We start from the raw sequence: 18901 nt of genomic DNA, 5'->3' as shown, positions 1-18901 counted from the left end.
TTTAGTCCATTACCATTCAATGATATTACTATCAAGGCAGTACTTATATTAGCCATTTTTTCTTTAGGTTTATATATGGTCGTATTTTGTTTTTATTTCTCTATCTTTTTAGTTATTTTTACCAATAAACTTCCTTTCTACACTCTCCTCAAACCCTCTCCCTCCTGTTTTTCCCTCTCAACCCACAGAACTGCCTTTAGTATTCCTTAAAGGGTAGATTTCTTACTGACAAACTCACTTTAATTTTTGTTTGTGAATATTTTGAACTTTCCCTCATTTTCGATTGCCAGCTTTGCTGGATACAGAATTCTTGACTGGCAGTTTTTTCATTTAGCATCTTAACCAGGTCATATCATTGCCTTCTTGCACTCATGGTTTTAGATGAGAAATCAGCTCTTAATCTTACCAAGCTTCCCTTGTATGTGATGGATCTGTTTTCTCTTGCTGCTTTCAGTTTTCTTTCTGTCTTGATTGTTTGATAATTTGATTAGTATATGTCAAAGGGTAGGCCTTTTAGTATTTATAGTGTTTGAAATGCACTGCACTTTCTGGATATGTTCATCCATGTCCCTCCAAAGAGTTGGGAAATTTTCAGCCATTATTTTCTCCAACACTCCTTCTGCCCATTTCCCTTTTCTTTTTCCTCTGCTGCCTGTAATGCGTATGTTTGTGTGTTTTGTGTTGTCATTCAATTCCCTGAGTCCCTGCTGAACTTTTTCTGTTTTTTTAATCTATCTGTTCTATCAGTGTAATTTCAGATATTCTATCTTTGATGTCACAGTTCTTTCCTATGCCTATTCCGATCTGCTATTATGTGCTTCCTGCATATTTTTTATTTCTTGCATTGTGCCATTCATCACTGTCAGATCTGTTGTCTTTTTATGTATGTTTATGATTTCTTCTGCATGTTCCCCCATTGTCGTCTTAATATCCTTTATCTCTTATTTCACTTAGTTGATTTATAATATTTGTTTGGACATCCTTGATTAGGTTTTCCATATTCTGCATCTCCTTTTTAATTTTTTTATTTTGTTTATTAGACTGGGTCATGTCTTCCTGTTTCTTAGTATGGCTTATAATTTTTTGCTGGTGTCTAGGCATCGTTTATCTTCATGGATTCAGATGGCTAGCTACTCTTTCTCCTCTAGTGTTCTACTTCATTTTGTTTTGTGTTAAGGTTCCTCCTTGACATTTGATTATGCTTATTTTTCATCCTTGTAGTTGTCTGTGTTTCCCTGAAAAAAAGTATCAAGACTATAGGAAAGGGAAGATAGAAGAAGAGAAAAAGAATAATTTTAATAATTGTACTAATTAAAGATAGAAAAGGAAACATAAAAGTGACAGGAAAAAGAATAGGAGTGAAAATATCATAAAAAATACAAATGATTAAGAATAAATAAGTGGACTATAAGACTATAAAGATGAGAGGGGAAGAGAAAAAATAAGGAAAGACCAAACAAGAGAAGGTGGAATGAAAGAAAAGCAACAGAAGAGGAAAAAATGAAAGAAAGAAAAAGAAATAAAGAAACAAAGGAGAAAATAGGAGGAAAAGTAAAAAAGGAAACAAAAAAAAAAGAGAAAACACAATGAACAACCAAGGAAAAACAGGTTTCCCTCTTAGGCCCTCTCAGTCTTCCAGTGCTCACCAATCAATCACCCTGCAGCCTACCTTCTACAGGTAAGGTACTTGATTTTAGAGAAGGAAAAATAAAGAACAATAGTGCTAATAATAAATTTTAAAAATCATTAAAAACCTATAAAAAAAAATCTTAGTCTATCAGTTCCCTATCACAAGGTGTCAGCTGGGTGCCTGACAACCCACTGCATCACTCTCTGGATCCCTTCTCTTAGGAGGTACTGGGTTACGGGGACCTAATATATGTGAGGCAGGCATTCATTCATTGAACTATATACACCCACTCCACAGGTAGAATTCTGAAAGCTTGTCTGCCTCTCCCTGCTCTCTATTCCCTCAGAGGAGTAGGGATTCTAACAATTTGCTGGCTTTCTTACCAGACTTCCTTCTTTCCCAGTCTGTCTGGCACTGTCAGCTCACTCCCTCACTGACCTAGTTCCTCTCTCCCAGGGTGGGTAAGTGTGACAGCCTACTGATCTGATCCCTGCCTCCCTCTCCCTTGGGCGGCTTCAGTGCTGGCCAGGGTCTTTTTTTTTTTTTTTTTCCACTTTGTCCCACCCACCCTATCTCCCCCCCCACTTATACTTCTCCCCCACACTGATACTTCTCTCTCTCTAAGTTTCCTGTTTCCACACCTGTTTGTTTTTCAGCTTCCCCATGGATGGGTGTCTTCGAGACTCCATTTGCTGGACTGGTTACAACTAAGATTCAGAGTGGCCTCAGTTGGACAAACTCACTGAAGTTAAACTACTTTCTGTCTTCTGCCTGACCCTTATTCCTTACAGGCAGGAGCACCTCTTTCCCCTTTCAGTTGGCTGCTTTGAGTCAGGGGTTTTACTGAAGCTATTTGCCTTGAGGATGGGGGATATGTGCTGTTCCCAGCTGTAGGGGCAAGTAACTCAGTTTTCTTTTCACCTCTTTACGGTCCCATTGATCTCCTAAACTCTCCAAACCCTTAATTGTGTTGATTGTCTTGAATTTTGGTTTTATATTTTTAATTACCAAACTTAATTTTTCTCATAGTCAGATGTTAAATTTGTTGGCATGTTTACTGTTTTTTTACGACATTTATTAGAAGTTGTAGCCCATTCTTGCTTCTCAGTTCATTTTTATGCCTATTCTCCCTTCAACATACATAGAAGGACATACACACAGGCACATACATACTCTCTCATTTACTTGTAAATGGTAGTTTAGCTGGATGTAAAAGTTTAGGTTGACAATTACTTATCAGTATTTTGAAGCTGTCACTGCATTGTCTTCTGGAATCAGTTTAATAAGTGTATTGTCAGTATAATTGCATTTCTTTTAAAGACCACATGTTTTCTATCTGATAGCTTTACTTTTTTTTTTTTTTACTTTTGTTTCTGTGTGGTTTAATTTTATCCTGCTCATTACTTTAACTGCACTTTTAATTTATAGTCTGGTGGCTTTCCTCATTTCAAGAAAGTTCTCAGTATTTTTTCAAATATGCCCTGCATTCTCTTCTTCTCTTGGAATTCTTATTAGATGTATATTGAAGCCTTTCAGTCTATTATCTCTCATATCTGTTCTTTTCATGAAATAAATTCAATAATTCTCTTTTTGACTGTGATCTAGAGTTTTTCTTATCTTTTCCTTTCCTTTTCTTTTTTTAAGATTTGTTTATTTCTCCTCCCCGTTCACCCATTGTCTGCTCTCTGTGTCCATTCGCTGTGTGTTCTTCTGTGTCTGCTTGTATTTTCTCATTAGGCAGCTCCGGGAACTGCTCCTGGCACCTTATGGAGTGGGAGAGAGGCGATTACTTTCTTGCGCCACCTGGCTCCCTGTTCTGCTACGTCTTCTTATTTGTTCTCCTTTGTGTCTCTTGTTGCATCTTCTTGCTGCTCCAGCTCTCCGCAACGGCCAGCACCCCTGAACGGGGCAGCTTTCCCACGTGGGGCAGCATTCCCATGCAAAGTGACACTCCTACACAGGGTCACTTTACCACGTGGGCCAGCTCACTGCATGGGCCAACTTGCTCTCACCAGGAGGCCCTGGGCATCGAACTCTGGACCTCCTATATGGTAGACAGGAGTCTGTTTGGTTGAGACACATCCGTTTCCCAATCCTATCTTTTTCTTAAGTGGCTATCTTTTGTATTTCCAAGATTTCCAGTGGTTTCTTTTTAAAAAATCTGACTGCTCTTATTTCACTTCTGCCTTTTGTTTCGGTTTTAGGGGAGTTTTTTTTTGGCTGTTTTTGTTTATAATTCCCTTTGAAAATCCTAAATAAATGTATTTTAAAGTCAGTGATCATATCTGAAATTGTTTCAGCTGAGATGAATTCATTTAATGAATGTTGATTCTGATAGTTCTTACCTTTAGATTGTACCATGGCTTTGAAAGTTGCTTGGAGACCCATTTTTAAATGGGAACTTTTTTCTCCTTTTTCTCCTTCCTTCTCCCAACTTCTCTTCGTATGCTCATTCCTCTCTGTTTGGTATTTTTATTGTTTGATCCCTTTCACTGCTTCAGTTTTGAATAAATATTTATCAGGGGTGCTGGAATATTACAGATATAAAAACCTATGAAAATAAAAAAGATAATGTGTGTGATATGCTGTAGAAAGTCAGAGAACATACTTTATAATGATGAAAGTACAGAAATAATGGGGTGTTGGAGCTTTAGGAATCTGGACACAGCAGAGTTATAATAGGATAATAGAATGAAAAAAGATATGGATGAGGAAGCTAAGTGTAATAAAAATGCTGAACTGTGCAGTTAATATTTTATTCATTCTGTAAAGGAAAATTATTGGCATAGAAAAATCTAAGACTAAAGATTTCATAATCAAAGAAACTGCCTTCTGTGTTTTCTTTAAACATTTCTCAGGTATTTTATAACCAATGTGTATTCTATAGATTTAATTACTTCTAGTATTAAGCTGAAATTTTTTTTCTTTTTACTTGTGAGTATGCTAAAGAAAATTTACCTGTCTTTTACCTGTTGTTTCAGCATGGCTTGGGAAGAGAATTTGTTAGATGATTTACTAAACTTTGCTGCCACCCCCAAAGGACTACTACTACTTCAAAGAACAGGTGCCATCAATGAATGTGTGACATTTATGTTCAACCGATATGCAAAAAAATTACAGGTATGACTTACCATTTGCCATAGGCAAAAGAAAATTTTGCTACTGTCAAAGCCATTAAGAATATCATTCTTTGATTTTTGTGCATGAAGAGGTTATTAAACCTCAATTAAAAAGCCATATATCATTGTAATATTGAACTTTATATTTTTTCAGAAGAGTGTTAGAGAGCTGATGTTGGTATCTGTGACAGTGTTTGCAGGTTGAAAAACTACCAGATTGAATTAAGTTCAGTTAATCATCCAGATATTTTATAAATACAGTATCAAACATCTGTATGTAGTGAAACTGGATGTGAGTCCTGGAAAAAAATATGTTGGATATCTAAATGTATGTGTCAATGAAGATTTAGTCCTCATATTTTAAAAGAAAAGTATTTGTAAAAGAATTCTATTATTGCTATTGTTAAGTAAAATATGTAATGTAATATAGCTTCTATTCAAACAGTCAAGTAATTTTCTGTTTCTTAATACAGTGATGCTCTCAGAGGTCATTGAGCTATATTCAGCTTTTTTGCTACCATAGTAAAGACCCCCAGACTTCTGAGGCTTTAGGAACTGAAGTATGCTTTGAAAACTGTATTTCCTTCCTTTTTCATTCTTCCTTTCTTTGGCAGCTATAGTTTCTTGATGTTAGTGGGTTGCTTGCTCACAAAAACGTTTTCTCCCTCTCCCTTATTCCTTTCAATTCTAATTTCCTGCTTTTGTTTAAGTTTATAAGAAAGCAAATAATTCAACATTTTAGAATTGACTTTGCCTATGAAGAATAAATAGTTCCTGACTGAGAGTCCTGACCATTCCTTCATAAATAAATTGAATGAACATTAGTTCATGGGTTTATGATACTAGCTTTGCATGTGCAGATGTATTTATTTTGTATATTTATATTTTGTTTTATTTAAATGGACTTTAAACATAGAGAATATAGTTATTTACATGCCTCAGTATACGGTCCTCATCCATCCATGCATTTTACTTCTCTTGTTTTACTTATTTTTTTATGTTCCTGTTTTTCCTGATTCCAGATCTTTTTCACCCTGCACATATCTCCCTGCCAAGGCAACCTCACTAATATGTTTGCTATGCATAGATATATATATACTTATTGTTGAATATTTAGAATCTTTTCAGTCTTTTAAAATTTACATAAATGAAATTATTTTTGTTTTTGTTTTTTTGTATTGTTTTTATTTGTATTACTCTGCTGGCAGGGTTGAACCTCTCCTTGTTTACTAGTTAAGTATTTTGGTTTTCCTTTTGTTTTTACATATTTGAAAGCATCTCAGAGATATTTTCCTTTTTCATTCAGATGCGTGCAGATGGCAGCTTTTACTGTTGAGATGATGTACCCAAGATTAGATGTCTTTATTTTTTATCTTCCATTAATTTAAAACAATCTAGCTAGTCGTCCTTTGTACCACACTGGTAGTTAAAATAGAATATACTTTTCCCTGGGTCTCAGTAACTTACAACCTTAGAATTTAGTACATCACTTTCTTTGTTATCATCATATTATCATGATATTTTAATGGGTGCTTTATGCTACTCAAGACATTTCTTTTTAAATTTAGATCCTCAATACTCTTATAAGAAAACTAAGCTAGTGCATTTCCTTAATTTTGCTGAAGAGAAAGTAGCTAACTAGTTTGGTTAAATATCTGCTTATGATCGCATGGTTGCTTACAGCAATAAGACTAGAACCCAGGTCTGACACTGTCCACAAAGACTTTCTTGTTTAGTAAAGGATATCTAACTTCTCTGACGTTTGCTCTACCTCTTCTTTTCAGTACTTAGTAAGAATTTGGGAAGGTTTATGGCTACTAACATTTAAATAAGCAGGGTCAGGTGGGATAATTGATGAGTATACTGCTTTTTTAGTTGTTGGGAAGGAGGGTGAGTGGAAAAGCATAGACATTTGTCCTACTATATTTCTATGTCATTTTACTGCAGAGTAATGGGTTGTAGGTTAAGGAAAATGGGATATATGAAAAATAAAAATGGAAGGCAAATTTATGAAGATGTTAGCAGCAGAAAATTGGAGAAATAAACCTATTCCTTACATGATCTTTACTTTTTTTTGCCCCTAAAACTGAGAGTGTACAGTTTATATTAAATTTGAGATTAACATATGTCCTTTTTATGAAATATGGAAAAATATTAATTCTGAATGGTTAGCTCTGTTTTTAAGTCATATATTTTATAAGCCAACTTTATCTTTGAGAAAGAGGACCATTTTATAACATCTCTTTCTTTTCTTATTCTGATTTATACTTAGAGGTGTATTCTCTTTCATATTTTACCAGAATACATGTTTAATAGTCTCTTTGTGAAGTAACACATTTTTTTTTTAATATTCTCTACAATCCTGTTATAGAGTTAAAAATCTCTTATTAAAGATGTGGATTAATTCTTTGTGTTTTTGTATGTGTGTATTAATTTTCTTCCTCCTAGGAACAAAAATGATAATGCCTTTAAAAATAATAGTCATTTAAAAAAAATACCATTGTTCTCTTTAAAATTAGTAAATTATTTGAAGTTAAGAAACTGGCATTCAGTTCAGATTTTTAAATGAGGAAATATATGACACTAACCTAAAAAGTAAAACAATAAAATAATAGAATTTAGAATTGGAAGGAATTGTACTCTTTATCTGTCTAGTCTCTCATTTTAGATATGAAGAAACTTAAACCTGGAGAGGTAAGTGACTTGATCAAGAGCTGGGTCAAGAACCAGATCTGAATTAATATTGTCAAAAATATTACATTAGTATAAACTCACTGATCGTTATGGTTTCTGGGTTTGTATTTGCTGCCAAGTAATTATCTTTACTTGAAGGAATGCCTGGTATTCTAATTTTAAAAACCAGTAACTCTACTATACATGTAAATAAAGTATTAGCCTGCTGTGTTTTCTTGCTTCTCATTGGTGTTTCTTATTTATATTGTTAGATCAGCAGGAATAAAAAGTTTGACTATGGAGTTATGGTTACACAGGTGGCATCAACAGCAGCAGGTGCAATAGCATTAGAAAATTCAGGTAATTTTTTCCTATTAGAATTATAATTATTTTAATTGTAGTTAAATATAGCAAACCAACTGAGATTTAACTAGCATGGTTAAGTATCAGGATATTTACCAAAATGTTCTTTTTCCTGAGTTAGTCCTTTGGTAGAAGGAAATTATGGGGTTTCCTTTTTATCTTTTCCACAAAATTCCTCTTGGACTTTATTATTATTGATTTTTCTGTATTATATATTCAGCCTTGTTCTCTTTCTGTTTTAGAACAATGACACTTAAGGTACTAAACTGAGATATACCTGATGCTTTTAAGAATCCTTCTTCATCTTACAAATATATTAGTATTGTCTAATTCTCAGTTTATCGGTGGCTTTTTTGTGCATCACAATTTATACTCATAGTAGTTATCACAAATATATGCCATTTCCTTGTTATTGTTCTTCTTCCCTTCTTAAAAGCCTCTCTCTCTCAGCACTGAACTTTTACTACTTATTTTCACAGTTTGCAGTTGATATGGACTATCCACTATCATCTGGACTTGCAAGGAAGTTAAAACATTGGGAATTTACTAGGTCATATTTCAAGGTTGTCTGAATCCTGAACCAGACAGATACAGGCAATATATGTAATTCCTAACAGAGATGTTGTGGTCATATTTTTCAAGGCTTAGAGTTGGTAAATCTAGGCCTCACTGATCACTATTGATTCTTTCCTTAATTGAAAATATTTTCCCATAGTATATTTAAATATTTTTTGTCTGAATTAATTTGGACTACTAATACTATGAAGTGTGCTTCTTTGCAGAAATTATCCTAAGCTGAATTGCTTTTTTTTTCTACTTAGAATAAAATAAAAAATATAGGCATTTGGATAATTGGTCAAGTCATTAAACTTCTGAGCCTCAGAGTTATCAAGTTTTTGGTGAGAGAGTTAATTGCAGTTTTTCATAGAATAAAGGAAGGAAGACTAACAACATTTGTGTTCCTACAGTGTCTTAGATACTGTATTACGAACTTCAAATGTTTTATCCATTTATACTTCACAGCAATGCTGGAATGTAGTAGTAGTATTTCCTTTTTCAAATGGGGCAACTGAGACTCCAAAACAAAGGATTTGTGTAAGGATGTATAGCTAATAAATGTGCAGATTTTGAATTTGAACCCTAATATTTTTGATTCCAGAGGTAATTTTTTTTTCCTATTTTACCATATGGACCCTTTCTGCACTAATACTGATATTCTGAATTTACTGATTTTATGATTAGCTGCTAAGTTTTTATACTTTTCCATGTGATTTGATTCTTCATAGAGGACTTTAATAATCAAACTTAATACTCCTTTTCATGTAAATATATTGTATCTGATTCATGAGAATTTAAAGACCTATAGTATAGAGGCAAAGGTTGTATAAAATAGCAAAGTGTTTTCATCATATGGAATAATGAAAGAAATTTTTATTGGAATAAGGGAACAAATTTTCATTCTTTGGATGCCAGCCTTATCTCCAAATCCCTCCTCTCCTTCCCACTCCTGTTGAAATACATACATACTACCTTTCAGGCTGCCTTACTCTGTTGGCTTATTTGTAGAGCAAAATGCATCCTTAACATTTTTAGAAATTCATGTTCAGAGAAACTGAGGACTGAAGGATAAAAGCTGAGAACTGTAATTCAGCAGTTTTGTAGGGAAATCATCTTTCAGAATTTATTCATTACACAGTCTTATATTAGTGGAGTATCATAAAATTATATTAACAATAGCAGATATAATTTGTACCAAGGTAGAGGTTATTTCATATGCAGGAAGCAAGTCTGTCACATGTCAGTGTGAACCAGTCGTGCAACACTGCCATAATCCAAGGAAATATTCTTATAAATGTGACAGAAAATAATGAAATAAAATTCTTTGTAGGGTTTGTTAATGCACTTATAACTGAATTATGGGCCGATCTGGAATGTGGCAGAGATGATGTCAGAGTAACCCATCCCAGAACTACTCCAGTGGATCCTATTGACCGAAGCTGTCAAAAGGTAAAAATTAATTTGATTTTACTAATAATGTAAAAAATTTAAATATATCTCTCAGAAATGCCTTCTTCAGGACTTATCTATTCAGTTATGCCAGCAGCCTTTCCTATCACCTTTTTAATAATTTCTAAATTATTTTCCTTTTCAAAATAAAGTTAGTGAATAATACAAATACCAGTGTTCACTGCCAATTATGTTTTGCAAGGTTATTTTTCTTTCACATTATTTTTATAATTTTTGCCCTTAATAATTAAGAATAATAGTATACCAGACATTTTACAAAATTAAAATCTGACACAAACCAAAGCCCAAACAAACCAAAACAACCAAAGAAAAAGTAGCTTTTTGCTCTAGAACTTGCATCTAATAGAAAATTATCAGTATTATTTGAAGGGAGATGGGCAGAGTAAAGATGCTGTCATTCAGAATCATGAAGTAAAAAAAATTCTGACACATCCACACAATATTTTTTTATAATCAAAGACTTTTATATATTTAATTTGTCACCCAGATTTCACTACAATGAAATGATTTTATAGGATATTAGAGGCCAATGTTGGCATAGGGAATGAGGTGTTGGTAATGGATGGTGGTGATGGTAGCACAGCTTTGTAAATTAATTAAAACCAGTGAATTATATATTTGAATGTGATCAAAAGGGGAAATTTTAGGTTGTATATAGTTACTAGAACAAAACTTTTTTTAAAAAACCTTAGAACTATACAGCATAAATAGTAAACTCTAATGTAAACTGTGGACTATAGTTAATAGTGTAATTACAGTAATATTATTTCAACAATTGTAATAAAGGTATCACACTAATGCAATGTGTTAATAATAGGAAAAACTGTGTGTGAAGGGGTTTATATGGAGACTATATTTTTGCTGTGATTTTTTTTTTAAACGTCTCACTTTCCTAGTAAAAAAATAGGTGAAATAAAATGAAATGATGATTCCTAATTTTGACTTTGTGGTAGCTGGGCTATTTTCCTTTAAGGACGCCATAAAAGTATCAAAAGAACATTTCAGAGGTTCTGCTTTTTATGGTGGTAGACTGGTTCTCTCCTATAGGGATCACCTAAGAACTCTGGAAAAATAATTTATAAAGCAACTGCTTGGCATCTCTGGAATGAGGAAAAAAGAGACATAAACAGAAGGGAGTCAATCTTTGAGTAAAGAGAATGGCACTGGTCAAGTTTCCAGACTGAACAGATGTTTGTTTTGAGGGCCAGTACCAGTTGATGCACCACAATCCAATATGCTTGAAGACCCAAAAAACAAAGTTTAGGGGAACACAACAGATGGAAGAAAAGTAAGCCCCAGAGGGAGCACTCCAATTTCTGTTTATAGATTCCGCTGAAATATTTGGGTAACCCTTAAACTATGCATGTAAATTTAACAGAGATATCAGATGATGCCTATCATAGGGACTGGAGAGTTTGGAGTTTAAGCCCAGCCAAATGAACTGCTACATTTAAAAAAACAAAAACAAAATAAAACAGCACTTCTTGGGGAATATAACTGAATTCAGATTATTTAAAGTATATCCTTGACAATGTGAAGGATACATTAAAAGTTACTAGACATATAAAGAAACAGGGAAATATGATTCATACTAAAGAAGTAGGAATGGAAATTGGACTAATGAAAATGTTGAGATTATTAGATGGTGATTTTAAAGCAACTGTTATAAATAGAATGTAAAGGAAAATATGTTTGTAATGATTGAAAAAATTAGAAATCAAAGCAATGAAATAGAAACTGTATAAAAGAACTGAATAGACATTCTAGTACTGAAAAAGTATTATTGATATATGATTTTCTGAGTGGGCTTAACTGAAGATGTAGAGATCATAGAAGAAAGAGCCAGTGAACTTGAGGATATATCAACAGAAATTATCCAATCTGAAGAAGAGTAAAAAAAGTTATGAAGAAAAGCTTCAGTGTTTCGTACAACCATATCAAAACATTTAACATATATGTAATTGGAATATCAAAATGACGAGAGATCGAAAGAGAGAGAAAATGGGGCAAAAAAATATTTGAGTAAATAATAACTCAAATTACCCACATTTTTTGAAAGATAAAAATTACGGACCTAGTAACTCAGGGAATTTGAAGGAGGTTTATGCAAAGAATGTAAATGCAAAGGAAACCACACCCAAGCTCATTTTAGATACAGCTGATTAAGTCTTGTATTTTCTTATTTATCATTTGTCTAGATGTTCTATCCATTATTGAACGTTGTGTATTGAATTCTCCTCTTACTCATGTTGAACTGTCTATTTCTTCCTTCAAATCTGTCGATATTTGCTTCACGTATTTTGGGATTTTGCTGTTAGATGCATATATGTTCATAATTGTTATATCTTGTTGAATTGACCACATTATCATTATATAGTGTTTTTCTTCTACCCTTCTAACAGCTTTGACTTGAAACCCATTTTATTTCATAGTAGCAGAGCTGCCACAGCTCTTTTAGTTACTATATTCAGGGAATATTTTTCTCTATCCTTTCACTTTCCATTTACTTGTGCATTTGAATTTCAGATGTCTCTTGTAGACAGCATAGAGTTGGGTGATTTTTTTTTTTTAATACATTTTTCCAATCTCTGCCTTTTGCCTGGGCATTTTAATCTATTAACATTAACATAATTACAGATAGTGTAGGGCTTGTTTTCTATATATTTTTGTTAGTCTTATATCGTTTTGTCCCTCAATTCTTCAGTAATGGTCTGCTTTTGTGGTTATTTCATCTTTATTGGTAAACCATTTTGAGTCCCTTTTCCTTCTGTGTATGTTTTTCAGATATTTTCTTTGTGGTTATAATTAGGCTTAAATTTAACAAACTAAATCTATTACTATCTCATCTGATTTGATATCACCTTTACTTGAGTAGCACACATACACTCTCTATATCCTTTTATCCTTCCACCTTTTAGTTGTTCTTGGTACAAATTATGTCTTTAGATGTTGTGTATTCAAAACCATAGATTTATTATTACCTTTTATGCATTTGTATTTTACATCCTGTACAAATCAAAAAGTGTAGATACATACCAAAAATGCAATAGTACTGGCATTTAGTAAATTACCTATGTGACTTTCTTTACTAGAGGTTTTTATTTATTTTTAATGCTCATTCAATCTACTTGTAGTGTCCTTTCCTTTTAGTATGAAGAACCCCCTTTTGCATTGCATATAGTACAGGTTCAGTGATAATGAACAACCTCAGCTTTTGTTTATCAGGGAATATCTTAATCTCCTCAGTTTTGTAAAAGACTTTCACTGAACATAAAATCCTTGGTTTCTGTAAGAAATTGGCACTTAATATTATTTAGACTCCCTTATAATGACATGTTTTTTTCTTGCAGCTTTCAGGATTCTCTTTGTCTTTGGCCTTTGATAATTTGATTATATTTATAATATTTGTGGGCATGATTCTCTTTGAGTTGATTCTGTTTTGGGTTTATTGGGCATATTGAATGTGTATATTCTTATCTTTCATCAAATTTGGAAAGTTTCCTGACATTTTCTTGGATATTCCTTTTGCCGTTTCTTTTTTCTCCTTCTGGGCCTCCCGTAATGTATATTGGTAAACTTGATGGTGTTCTGAAAGCCTCTTATGCGCTGCTCATTATTGTTCAGTCTTTTTTCTATCTGCTTCTCACCCTGGTCATTTCAATTGTATTACCTTTAAGTTCAACACTTCCTATTTTGTCAGCTCCAGTCTGCTATTAAACTCCTCTATGGAATTTTTGATTTCAGTTATTATTGTTCAACTCTCTTTGTTTCTTTTTTTATAATTTCTATTTTTTTAGTGATTTTTTTCATTTTGTTCATATATGGTTTTTTTATCTTTTTTTGTTCTTTCTCTGTTTTCCTTTATCTCTCTGAGCATATTCCAGGTCATTTTTATATTTAAGGTTTGGTCTTCTTCACTCATTCTTTCTGATGTTTTATCATCTTTCTTTAAATGGACCATCTTTTCCTCTTTCAGTTTTTGTCTTATAATCTTCTGCTGCACAATGCACATTTTAGTAGTTTAATTTGTTAACTCTGGAATTTAATCCCTGAGTTGTCTGTTCCTTAACTTTGTATCCAAATTTCCTTGAGTTGCCAGGAGATAACAAAAGCAAACCAATGCAAATAACATCTTTCACATTTGTACCAGTTTTCTACAAATTGGCTCTTTGTTGGCTGTTGCTGTTCTTCAATCTTAGTCCTCCTACCAAAAAGATCAGCTCACTTCAAAAGTGCATACTCCTCTCTGTTATTTTCTGAACATGCATCTAGTTCTTGACATATGCTCCTTGCCTATTAATTTCCTAGTTTACCGGGATCCGAATTCTCATTCCGTCCCTATGAAATAGACTTCTTCCCATAGGGTTGCTCTATTTTATGCCTTACAGCAAGTAATCCTTCGCCCTAGGCCACTTTAATTTGATTGTTTCTTATACTGATTTAATTGTCTGCAAATTGCTTCTACATGCAGGGTAAGTTCTTGGAGGGTGAACCAGAGATGAGTGTTCTGGGCCAGTCTTCCATGCTGCCACCTGATAAATTGTCACAGATAAACATGAACGTATGTGCATAGGGATTACTCTGCTCTCTCTGGTACAGGGCCAGGAACCCATGCTGAGAGTATAGGCTCTCTCCATACCTACCCAGAGAAGAGGTGGGGGAGGGGCCATCAAGGCTGCTACAAACTTTTCCTTCCATATTTAAGCTGCATTTATTTTATTTTTTTTATTTGGCACTCATCCAGTTTCTGCAACTCTTTACCAGTTTTCTGGAGTTCTGTGGAAGGTGGCTCTACCAGTTTTTGCTAGTTGTTCAGGGATTCTGTTGGAGAACAGAACCCTGGATTGTCTTACACCATCATCTTGAGGGCCTCAGTTACTGAGTTTTATACTATTTTTTAGATTTATAGTTTATTTATTTTCTTTTTCCCTGAAAATATTGGTTCTCAATTACATGAGTTCTACTTATTTGCTCTGTCATACATATAAGAGTTTCAGAATAAACTGCTAGCATTATTTTACCAATAAAAACAGTGGCTGCAGTTTGTAAGTTCTTTTTAGTTCTTTTTTGATAGGGAAGTAGAATAAAAAAAATTAATATTGCATTATAAAGTCATTTATAATGAGTAATTCTTTTCTCCAGCTATGGCACTGATTTGTTATATTGTTTCATATGTTTTGGTATGATTTATATTTAAGGGAATTGTTTCAGTTTTTATTTTGGGATTTAATTTCAATTTTTCTTTTAAATTATAGGAAATAGCTGTGTCATTTCAGTACATTATAAGGTACATTCAAGAATGTACTTCTATCCCATTTCCCTCTTCCAGGTTCTTCTTTCTGTCCCTTTATAGCTCTGCTGTCAATATAGCAGCTAAAGTCTGCATGGCTATGTAAGTTTAAATTAATTTAAATAAAATAAAATTTATAAATTCATTTTTTCAGTATGAAATTCACTTTAAATAAAAATACACAGTTAAATTAAAAAAATGTATAGAAAAATCTATACTACAAAAATAATTAGAAGACCGGAATCACTGCATTTAGTATCCGATAACTATAAAGAAAAAGAAATACTAGGGCGGCGGACTTGGCCCCATGGTTAGGGCATCCACTTACCAGATGGGAGGTCCACAGTTCAAACCCCAGGCCTCCTTGACCCGTATGGAGCTGGCCCATGCGCAGTGCTGATGTGCACAAGGAGTGCCTTGCCACGCAATGGTGCCCCCCGCTAGGGAGCCCCACGCGCAAGGAGTGTGCCCTGTAAGGAGAGCCGCCCAGCACGAAAGAAAGTGCAGCCTGCCCAGGAATGGTGCCGCACACACGGAGAGGTGACACAAGAAGATGATGCAACAAAAAAAACCCACAGATTCCTGTGCCGCTGACAATAACAGAAGCAGACAAAGAAGATGCAGCAAATAGACACAGAGAACAGATAACGGGAGGGGGGGGAGGGGAAGGGGAGGGAAATTTTTTAAAAATACTAACTATTAAGGGAAACATTTCATAGTGATGCAGTGATCAATACATAAGGAAGATAAAATCATACATCAGGAATAATCCTAATAATTGAGATTCAAAATATATGTAGTTAAAATATAAAGCATAAAGAAAGAAACAGACAAATCTATAATCAGAGCTGAAGATTTTAATACTCCTCTTTCAGCAGTTGCTGAAAAAGATCAACAAAATACCCGTTAAGATATAAATGATATAAATATTGCATTTTAAAGTCATTTATAGTAAGTAATTCTTTTCTCTGTGGTTATGGCACTAATTTGTTGATAGTTTCATTTGATATAATTGATATTTATAGAATTCTATACTGAATGAGTACAGAATACATGTTCTTTTCAAGAGCTCATGGCTTGTTCATGAAGATAGATTATACACTGGGCTAAAATGTAAGTCTAGATAAATTTAAGATAATTGAAATAATAAAAATGTTATTTGACTAAAATGAAGTTAATTAAAAACCAAGAACAATGAGCTAGGGAAAAAAATTTGTAAATTAAGCAACATACTTTTAAATAGCTCATAAAGCAAAGAAGTCACAAAGGAAATTATAAAATATTTCAAATGAAATTAAAATGAAAATACAGCATATCAAATTTGTGGGATATGGCTGAAATAGCTCTAAGGGGGATACTTTCAGTTTTAATATTTATATTTGAAAATAATCTAAAATTAATATGTTTCCACTTTAGAAACTTGGAAAAGAACAAATAGAAGAAAGAAAATAAATATTAGAGTAGAAATTAATGAAATAGAAAAAGGCGAGCTAGTGAAAAGTAACAAATCCAAAAGTTGGTTGTTTGAAATGGTTGTTAAAATTGATAAATTTCTGGCTAGACTGATCAAGAGAATAAGAGGGAGCCCAAATTACCAATATCAGGTAATTAAAGAGGACATATCACTGTAGATCCCAAAGATATTAAAGAATAACAAGGCAATATTATGAACAGCTTTATTTCATTATTTGGTTAAAAATATAAGTTCACCAAAACTGAACTTGTCTTTGTTTGCCATGGAGGCTAAGACAAATACCACACTATGGATTGGCTTAAGCAACAAGAATGTATTGGGTCAGGTTTAGAGGCTAGAAATCTTAAATCAGGATGTCGGCAAGGCTCTGATTTCTCCTGGGGTTGGTAGCATTCGAGAGACGGCAGTTCTCTGTCACGTGGTGTTATTTCTCGTTTCCTCATGTGTGATTTTCTCTGACTGTCTGAATTTCTTCTGCTTATAAAGGCCTCCAGTAATATGTGTTAAGGCCCACCCTGATTCATTTGGAACACACCTTAACTAAAAATAATATCTTGAAAAGGTCCTGTTTACAAATGGATTCACACATACGGGAATGTGGATTAAGATTAAGAATGTCTCTTTGTTTGGATACATAATTCATTCCACCACACACCCAATATAAAATAGAAAAACTGAATAGCTCTTTATAAAGAAATGAAATTCATTACCCAAAAGTTTTTCAGATGGTTTCACTGGTGAAGTCTATCAAACAGTTATGGATGGAAGAACACTGATTTTACACAAGTTCTTATAGAAAATAGAGGTAGAGGAAACACTTTCTAAATTGTGTCAGGAGGCAGCTAACACTGATATGTAATCGAGAAAAAGTATTACCAAGGAGATGACAATGATAACAGACTATAATAATATTCCTAATTAAAACTAGTCAGTTCATTCTGCATCCAGCAATAGCAATTATTAAAAACCACTATGTGTTAAGTATGTTTATTACATAACCCACTGTTATTTGTTAAATAGCATTAATTTGGTGGAATAAGGGGGTGAATATAAAAGGGACTCTATCTTCTGGGTCCTCAAATTTAATTGCTTAGCTGTGTATAAACTGCAGAACAAATCTAGCACTAAATAGTATTTAAGGATTAGGCTGTGATTTAGAATGAGTACCCATAGCCTGGAATAGGAGAATAGAGATCTTGGTCTTAGTTCTGGTACCATCTTTTTGAGTGTGTCTTTGAATAAGTTCTCTAGACCTCAGGTTTTCTCATATATTAGATAATAAGAGATTTAATTAAAAGCTCTTTTAAATGTTTTCAATTTTCTGATTTTAGTGAAAATTCTCAATTTTTCTCATTCTCAGATTTCCTAAGTTTAAGGAAAAAAAAATTTAAAAGCAAGCCAAAAACGTAATAATTACAATTAAGTACAATTTTCTTGTAGAAGTTGAGAGAGGTTCAATTATTTGCATATAGAAAGGCCAGGACTCAGTAATGATTTCAAGAAGGAAAAATTATTTATTGATGGCCGGCTGGACTCGGGAGTTTCCTGTTTCAAACCCAAGCCCTGAACAAGAATTTTGAGTTCTTTTATACAGAGAGGAAGGGCCAGATCATTTTTGTTTCAGTACTTAATAGGCTTGAATTAGCATGTATCTTCCACATCCTAGGTAAGCTTTTTAGCATAGACCTTATACATTCTAGATAAACTTTTAGCACATTTGGTTTGCATTTTCCCTGAATATTTAAAGTTCATAGAGTTTGCATTGCTAAACTGTTTCCCGGGACTGGAGTCGTTGCCATGGTCACCAAGGGCAGGACTGCAGCCTCTTACCGTCCCACACCCACAAGTCAGGACACAGACAACTTAGATTATCTACAGAGGGAGGAACAGCCTCCCACCCATAGCCCACATCATTTAATATATTACAAACTAACTGTACTAGTACTGACAGAATATAGAGCTTCTAGTGAGGGATGAAGTTAATTAGAAACACTTCAGAAAAGAATTTTTGGCAACCTTTTGAAAGCTAGATAAGTGGAATAATGAATAAGTAAAAGGGCAAGAGGAACTAGTTAGTAGGATAAGAAAATTTTGTCCGTGAGGCAGTCATTTGAAGGAGACCACAGGCAGATTCGGTTGTCTGAAGTAGCGATTTCATGCTGGGGAATAATGGGAAATGAGGTATTTGAGACTCTGAAGAGGAGAAAGGTGTCAATTAGCAAAGTGTCTTGAAAGTCACGCTAATCTAAAGAGTTTAGATTTGATCCTTAGTGATGGGCAACCATTGTATGCTTTTAAGCAGGGGAGCCAAAGAATGATATGTA

At 33.7% G+C, this 18901-nt stretch overlaps 1 protein-coding gene across 2 annotated transcripts in view; it reads left to right on the top strand.

The window, feature by feature from the left end:
• TBC1D32 (TBC1 domain family member 32) overlaps positions 1-18901 on the top strand; it is a 251432-nt gene that overhangs the window by 120480 nt on the left and 112051 nt on the right. For both annotated transcript variants that reach the window (XM_058307341.2, XM_058307340.2), the window contains 3 exons: positions 4612-4750; positions 7695-7782; positions 9674-9792. In XM_058307341.2, coding sequence (XP_058163324.1) covers positions 4612-4750; positions 7695-7782; positions 9674-9792 — 346 coding nt within the window. The remainder of the gene's footprint in view (positions 1-4611; positions 4751-7694; positions 7783-9673; positions 9793-18901) is intronic.

The sequence above is a fragment of the Dasypus novemcinctus genome, chromosome 11 (assembly GCF_030445035.2).
Source record: "Dasypus novemcinctus isolate mDasNov1 chromosome 11, mDasNov1.1.hap2, whole genome shotgun sequence".
NCBI lineage: Eukaryota > Metazoa > Chordata > Mammalia > Cingulata > Dasypodidae > Dasypus > Dasypus novemcinctus.
The sequence above is the reverse complement of the archived record's forward strand: the minus strand, read 5'-3'. Positions and strand labels throughout refer to the sequence as shown.